The 7,997-nt window shown below is 43.6% G+C and overlaps 1 protein-coding gene across 2 annotated transcripts in view; it reads right to left on the reverse strand.

The window, feature by feature from the left end:
- Positions 1-7,794, reverse strand: part of VAPB (VAMP associated protein B and C) — a 62,707-nt gene extending 54,913 nt beyond the window's left edge. For both annotated transcript variants that reach the window (XM_014574721.3, XM_014574720.3), the window contains exon 1: positions 7,544-7,794. In XM_014574721.3, coding sequence (XP_014430207.1) covers positions 7,544-7,601 — 58 coding nt within the window. In that variant the 5' untranslated portion in view covers positions 7,602-7,794. The remainder of the gene's footprint in view (positions 1-7,543) is intronic.
- Between the last annotated feature and the right edge of the window lie 203 nt (positions 7,795-7,997).

The raw sequence follows: 7,997 nt of genomic DNA on the forward strand, positions 1-7,997 counted from the left end.
GAATTAGCAAGGGTCATTTGATTCCTGCAGTATCTCCAGCTTGGTGAAAAGTTATTAGTTTTTAAAGGAAATACTTCCAGTCTCCCATTCTAGCCACACCTTCCCACCCCCCCCGCAAAACAAACAAACCAAAAACTCCCTCCCTCACAAATATTGAGATGAACCTGCATATTACGTAGTTTTCTGCAAAATTAAATTGACACTTAAAATGTTCATTAGTAGAGCCCCATGTGGATACTAAATTTTGTATCCACATCTGTATCCACAAAAATGAGCAGCAGATATAAAGCGGACATCAGAAAACCTGCAGGGTTCTAAATACAAAAGTTGTATTGCCATCTACAAAAGAGTGCCTTTAACATTCACAAGATGATATGCTCAGGGATCGACAAAGTGTATTGAATCTACTCGCCCATAGTGAGTAGATTTCAGTCTGACGCCCCGTTTATTTGCAGTGTGAGCATGTGCAGTGCGGGGCTGGCGAGCGCCTTTTGCTGCCATTCGTCAAGCCCTGGACATGCTGATTCAGTGGGGGGAGGGGGGAAGGGGAAGGCAGGCAAGTGGGAGCTGGTCTGAGGGGGAAGCAGTCTTAAAAGCCAGCTCCCTGTGCATACCAGCTTTCATGGAGCCTCTGACAACCCTCCCCCCGACCCCCCACCCCCCAGCTGCTGCCTCCATGTGAAAGACAGTGGCATAGGAAGGGGACAGGTAAAATCCGGCTTTTAAGATGGCTCCCTGGAAACCACATGCCCCCCACAGCGCTATTGCTTCTGATACAGAGGCAACAGCAGAGGGGTGTCATCATGAGGCAAGACATATTAAGTGTTTTGATGCTACAGGGCTAAATCTTGCAGTCCCTATGCAAACAAAATTCCTTATACAGTGGGACTTCTACCTTATAAAGGATCACACAACTTAATCCAGAAAGCAAACAAACCAAGTTAGACTAATCCATTTTAGTAATGTAACAAGTACTTCAGTTAAGTAATACAGATTGGACTTCCCTGGTCCAACATGGTTGGAACCTGACTGGTCCCGAAAGAGAGAATTTGCCAGACCAGGGGAGGTGTCCCCTGCTACGGGCCCTGAAGCAGCAGGCCCCCTGCCTCTGACCCCCTCTAACCTGCCTCGCTGCTGCTGGTCCTGTAATGCTACAGTCACCTAGAGTTCCTAAGCCCCCAGCTCTGCGCTGCTGAGATTCTCCAGTCCCTGGCCCCAGCACTGCTGTGGGGCTCTGAGGCACTTTGGTCCAGGACCCTCCATTGGACCAGAGAGTACTGGTTTTCAGAAGTGCAACCTGTAATGCACTAAATAGATACAGCAAGTTTATCTGATTCAGAGTTTCTGTACCACTATACAGGCAGTCCCCGGGTTACGTACAAGATAGGGACTGTAGGTTTGTTCTTAAGTTGAATTTGTATGTAAGTCGGAACTGGTACATGTTGTAGGGGAAACTCTAGCCAAACATTTCTCTAGAGCTCAGTTTTATTCTCCCACACCTCACTTCCCTCAGTCCTTTATTCTCAAGCTGAGGTGTTTGCTGAGAAAAGCCGCTCCGCGTCTCCCTGGTCTGCTGGGGGAGGTGCTAGCTTTGCGTCTCCCTGGTCTGCTGGGGGGAAGCAGCTAGTGCGGGGTTGCCTCACCCTGTTTGTAAGTAGGGATCCGATGTAAGTCGGATCCATGTAACCCGGGGACTACCTGTACCTACTTTGATTAGGACAGTGATTTCCCAACTGCTACCCTAAATACAGCAGTACAATCACCCCAAGTGCAGATGCAGTAATATTAGTGTAATGGTGCCATACATCACTAACTTATCACTTCCCATAAGGGAAATATTTCAGCAGCAGTTCATAAGGAACTGTACAGTACAGCATGATTCTACGGTCTCTAACACAAGCCATAAAGGCTTAGTTATCAAGTGGACGATGAAAACAGACCCTGATAAAAAATTTCAAAATAGCCTAGGGGATTTAGATACATCTTCCATTAAAATTAATAGGAGATGTGGCTAACATCTCCCAGACTGCTTTGAAAAAAGCAACTCATAATCCATATAAAAAAAGATTTAGTAAGAGACAGCACAGTTTTGTTGTTTTGAGACAACTTGCCTATAAATCTACATACACTCAGCCCTCAGCCATGGACTTGCTAACACATTCATAATCAGAACATATGGAATAGATGTAAAAAGAGTGCAAATGAATGTGTAACCAAAAAACCCCTCCTCTTTTAAAAGTGTAAGTTGAAGGAATTCTGTTGGGGGATGTTAAGGTTGCCGTGAATAATAACTTTAAAAAAATCACCAAAGATGTATTAAGTGATGCTAATTTTCCATAAAGTTACAACTGATGAAAAGTGATCAGGCAATTATAAAGATAATATTAATGAGGCACTTGAAATCAGTATAATCAAGGAGGTACAAACCATGTCTGCTATACTCTAAAGAACATTTAGCAGAGTTAGAATAAGCTATTGATTTTATTTGCATTGCAAAAAGAGCTACTGTAAAAAACTGCACATATTTAAGTGTTTAGGAAAGATTAATTTTGTTTCATATTTGGATTGCGTGTTGAGATTTGTCCAAGTTTAGGAAGTTTAACTGTTCTTTAGACACTGGATTAGATTTTTATAATGATAAAACCCAAATGAGCAGGAAGAAATTAATGTTTTGCTGAGATAGAGTACAAAACCACTTACTTTAATTAACAATCAGTTACATAATTAAAGTGAAATGCTAACTGATAAGTTCTCCAAGGAAGTAGCGGATAGCTATTCATACAGTAGTCTTCAAAGAGATGGAGCAGAGAAATCCTAGTACAGACTGCCATTATATATGAATCCAAAGAGACTCCTGGTTTCTAAGAGTTTAAAGAAAGCACTGTATGCATTTTCAATTTTATTCTTTATTAATATCTGAAAGGTAATTTTAAAAAGATTTTAAAATTACTTGTGTACACAGATCAGTGCTCATTCCAGTAACAACACAGGAAATCCCTATTTAGACATACAGGTATAACATTTGGGAAATTTGCATTTTTCTTACCCAAGAACCCTAAACAAACAAAACAAAACAAAAAACAAAACAAAATCACAAGCTTAGAACTTGGGAATGTAGAAACCAAATGTAAAGGAGATGGGATAGCTTTATATCCATAACCTATTCAGTTCTTGGCCTCTCTGTTGGAGACTGATAGTGATGGAGTTAATTACACTGATAATCTCTGTAAAAAGGCTGGAGCGCAGCTTGGGAGCTGGCTCACATTGGGTTCCCCCAGTCCCCTTGGGAGACAGTACTATGGGGAACCAGCTTTTAAGCCGGCTCTCATCACCACCAGCTTCTGCTCCTCCCACTTCCTGCCTCTAACAGGGGGAGGGGTAGCAACTAGTCAAGGGACTAGTCAACTATCCAATAAGCTTTTCCTTATCGGATAGTCGACTAGTTGCTTATATGCCTAGGTGGGAAAGCCAGAAAGGCTGACACACTGCCCAGCTGGGCTGGGAGAAAAGCAGGGGCAAGAAAGCTGGGCTGCAGGGAGAGCTGGGCTGTGGGACTGCAAGGCAGGGTGTGGGGCCAGAAATGACCTCCCCAGGCCTGGCAAAATCCCTCATCTGGAACTAATCAAAGTCCCAATGGTGCAGGACCAGGGAGGTCCAATCTGTACAAGCAACACTACCAAGCCTTGAGCCAATGTCAATGTCATGTTGTTGATTAAACAGGAAAAGTAAAGGGCACCCCTCGTTTCAAGGTTATTTTTTGGCTCTTTTCAGCGAATCAAGTTACAAGGTGCTGTGAATCATATATGCAGAAGCAGCTGCTTGTGCAAATTGAGTACAGGAAACGGCTTTTCCAATTTGAAGTAATGTGTGCGTATGCCTTCCAAGTTGTTAATTTTATATATTTGGCAGTATTGCTATTTGGGAGCACCACAGTACAGGGCTGAGTCACAACTCAGGGTCTACCTGTGGCTAGGCTTTAAGAAAACTGATGCAAGACATGTCACTGGCCCAGTCCAGGCCATTTTATTTTAGTAACTTCTCTAACTCTACTGTACTTGATTTAAAAATGCTTCCTTACACCCTCTCAACCAGCACAAGCAACAGCATTACAACTGTTTTTAAAATAAGCTAAGTTCTCAAATGGACTAATGAAATTGTACTTGCTGGCATTAAGTTCAATCAACGCGATAAGATCAATCAAGGCGATCAATCGCGTCTCAGACTAGTTTTCAATAAGATGTCTACACAATCTAAATTTTGTCCCTTAGGGACCCATACTGAGCCCACAACAAGGCAGGAGTCATGTGAAGAAAACAGTACTATCGTGAAATTAAAAACTATCAAAATGCATAATATTGCCCCCTTGTGTGTAAAGTTGCATGGGCAACCATAAATTTAGCATTTTCTAACTTTCAAGTGCTTGATTTTGCCACCTAAATAATGGTCTTTCAAACATTTCCTAGTTTTTAAACAGAAACATATATACATGTATGCATACATACACTACATTCAATGGTAACAAATCTCTCCATCATACATCATCAGGGTCTGAATCCTGAACCTTCAGCAAAAACTTCTACCACTTGAGCTACAGAACTAACTGCACAGGTTGGCAACAGCAGGAGGAAATTAACAAGAAGTTGGAGTATGGGAGCCTGTTCTTTCCCCAAACAGGGTTAGGGCTCCTACTCCAAGTGATGTTGGGGGAGGTGGTGGGAATGATTTTATTGTAGCCATTTGATGGGTTGGAAACAGAGAACCTGGCCTTGCTCTCTCCTCCTCCTTGCCTCTCTAGCGAAGATGCCAGCTTGGTTCTTCTGTTGATGCTGGCCAGTAGTGGCATGTGCTTGGCTTTAGAAGGTTCATATTCTATTACAGAAAGTGAGGGGAAAAGAATAGCGAGTCCTCTCCCTCCCCCCGAAAAGATCAGATTTTAGCAACACCTGAATAGCATGCCTAGGATAAATAAAAAGGCCCAGTGCCCCAGCTAAATTTCAGAGATCTAATGCAAACAATAGAAGTACAAGAGCTTTTTCAAAAACAAAGAAATCTTTATAATGTATACTTTTAGACAACCCAAAAATGAGAAGCTGGCAGTAACTCCTCTCTAGTCTATGCCAAGGAAGACTTTCTCTCAATACCATATTACAGTTCAGCATTCCTCCACCTCTGGTGGTTTATTCTTCAAAGTGATAATCATCTTTATAGCCTTTGTAAGTAACAGAATGGTATAATAATTTTAGAGCTGGAGATTTGACTATGTTTTCAACTCTAAATTGACTGCATTTCAGTGTGGGGGTCTTTATTCATGTTATGAAACTTAGAACCCAATACAGCTTCTCCAATATCAGCATGTCTACAAAGTTCTCCGAGATCTTTCAGTGAAAAACACCTTGACAGCACACAACAAGAAAAAGGAAGGGAGTGGAGTGTCTTTGATTATTGAAATCTCTCAGCAATTCTTATATACTAATACCGTGCAAGATATCCCTTCTAAAGTTGAAGTATCTAACTGAAAAAAGTGAAAAGAGCACATTATACTTCCTGATTACTTCAAATATGATTTTTGTGAACAAATCTTTCATTTGCATTTTCTCTAGAGAAACTGGCCTACTCTATGAGCCTCATTTAGAACAGACACTTTGAAAGGTTTTTTCTTTCTTTCTCCTCCTCTTCTCCCCACTTTTTCTGTTTTATATTTCAAAATCTGTGCCCCGTTTCATAATATTTGTCATCTGAAGAGGTGAGTTGGGCCCACAAAAGTGCATGATACTATTTATATATTTTTGTTAGTCTCTAAGGCACTACAGTACCATTGTTGGGTTTTGTTTTTTTGGGGGCTAAAATCAATTACTAATAATTTAATCTTTGCATACCAAAGACCTTATGATAAATCTTGGTTTATTTTAGATGTTAAGCACACATTTAATAACTAACCCACTTAACTAAAGACTGTCACTTGAGATTTGCATGACACTTTCCCCTGTCATAATATGGCTTAAAAAAAAAATCTATTGAGTAGCTGAAAATTTTGCTGACAATTTAACCCTGAATCTTGGAGTATGATCAACAACTAATCATCTCTCCATCTCAGTAGAGTTTCTGTCATTGCTCCATCCCAATAGTTTGCATCTAAATTTTAATGCATTACTTTTGCCCCAGCAATATGCAGTTAATTTCCAACAAAATAATTGCATATTCATTCCACACCATATTTACTGCTATGTTTTTGTTCTTTTTAGTAACTATTTACCATATTATTTCTGAAATTTATTGATGATCAAAAATATATATAGGGATGTTATCTTAGCCACATGTTTATAGCTAAGCTGCAGCTATCAGTAAAGATGAAATTAATATTTTAACATCAAATGATCTCTACTTTGAAGTTTAGAAGAGCATTTGCTAAATATCAGTGTTACATTTTTGTAAGAGGAGATATTTTTACTTTTATTATTATTATATGCAAACTTATTGATGTTGATATGTAATCTCAGATTGTGTTACAACAGTCTAGTCCATCAAGTTGTAACATAATAAATTAAGAGCAAATTAACCTGTTCAGGATCTTATTTTAAAGGAGAACTCTCCTGTAAACAGATTATTAGAATAGCGTTTGTCTTAGAAGTTTAAGAAATAATGAAAAGAAAAACAAACAAAAGTATTGTCAGAAACAAGGTCAGAAGTCTCAGTTCTTTAAAACACAAACGGAAACCTATTCCACATGTTCCAGGATATGCAATTCAGACAGCTTTCAGATGGCTCTAAAACGGCTCCAGGAAATAGGAGCCACAAAGCCCATCCACACATGCCAGGTGGTAGCAACCATCTCTGCTGAAAATATTTTTCTTTTTCTTTGACTACATCTCTAAAAAAAGAAATCACAGCAGCTGGAGCTAGTAATTAAACCCACAATCAGATTATTTTACCAGTAGGAGCATGTCAGGGTACAGATCACATAAGAGACGCCATATATATATATATATATACACACACACACACTCACACACACACACACACACAGGATTACACCCATCATGAGACAAACTCAAGGCAGAAAGCAACCCTATACAGAAGACGACAGAAGGGCTGTTTCTCATCCTGCACTAATGATAACACCGAGGCGACGTGGAAGGTCAGATTATATCCATGTAGCGCTGCCTTCGCTCGCAGTGGGCGGGGGATGAGGAGAAATCTGAAGCGGGAGGGTTCTGCCTACACCACAACACACGGCTGGTGTGTGACACGCGCGCACACGGCTCACCAGGACAAGCAGCATTTCACACCCTGACTCCCCTCCCCCCCTCGGGGTCTCTCGTACTGGAGGGGCTCCAGGCGAGGCCGCAGCAGAGCGCCGGGGGCGGGCAGGCCTAGGGACGCGAGCCTCAGCGGGCACCGCCCGGCCCCCGAAGGAGCGTGGGGGGCCGGCACGGCCTACGAAGGGCCCTTGAGCCGCTGGAGCCGAGCGCCAGCCCCCGGAAAATGGCTGCCGCTGGAGCCCAGCCCTGGGCAGCGGCCGCCGAGCCCCGCGGCCGCCCCTCACCTTTGAATTTGAGCTCGTGCTGCGGTTCCAGGCTCAAGACCTGCTCCACTTTCGCCATGTTCCTCGGCGGCGGCGGCACTGGGAAGGGGGGGCGGCGGGGACGCGCCCGGCGCTTTAATAACCCCCGAGCCGCGGGCAACCGGCGGGCGGGAGGGGAGCGGCAGCGGCGGCGCCTCTAGGCGGGGCGGGGGCGTCAGGCGGCGGCTGCGCGGCGAGGAGGCTCCCGGCTGGCACAAGCTCCCCGCGCAGGGACCAGGGGGCGGGGAAGGAGGCGGGATGATGCAGCACGGAAGGGCCCAGAGAGAGGCTGCGGCTGACGTCTCTCCCCAGCCGGGCGGCGAGAACGGCGCGGCGCGGCCGCAGGACTAAAGGGCGCAGGGCGGGGCCAAGGTGCAGCGGGCAAGAGAGAAGGGGGAGCGCGCGGGGCGGGGGGACCACGGCAGGGCCAGAGTAC

The sequence above is a fragment of the Pelodiscus sinensis genome, chromosome 18, assembly GCF_049634645.1.
Source record: "Pelodiscus sinensis isolate JC-2024 chromosome 18, ASM4963464v1, whole genome shotgun sequence".
Taxonomy (NCBI): Eukaryota; Metazoa; Chordata; order Testudines; family Trionychidae; genus Pelodiscus; species Pelodiscus sinensis.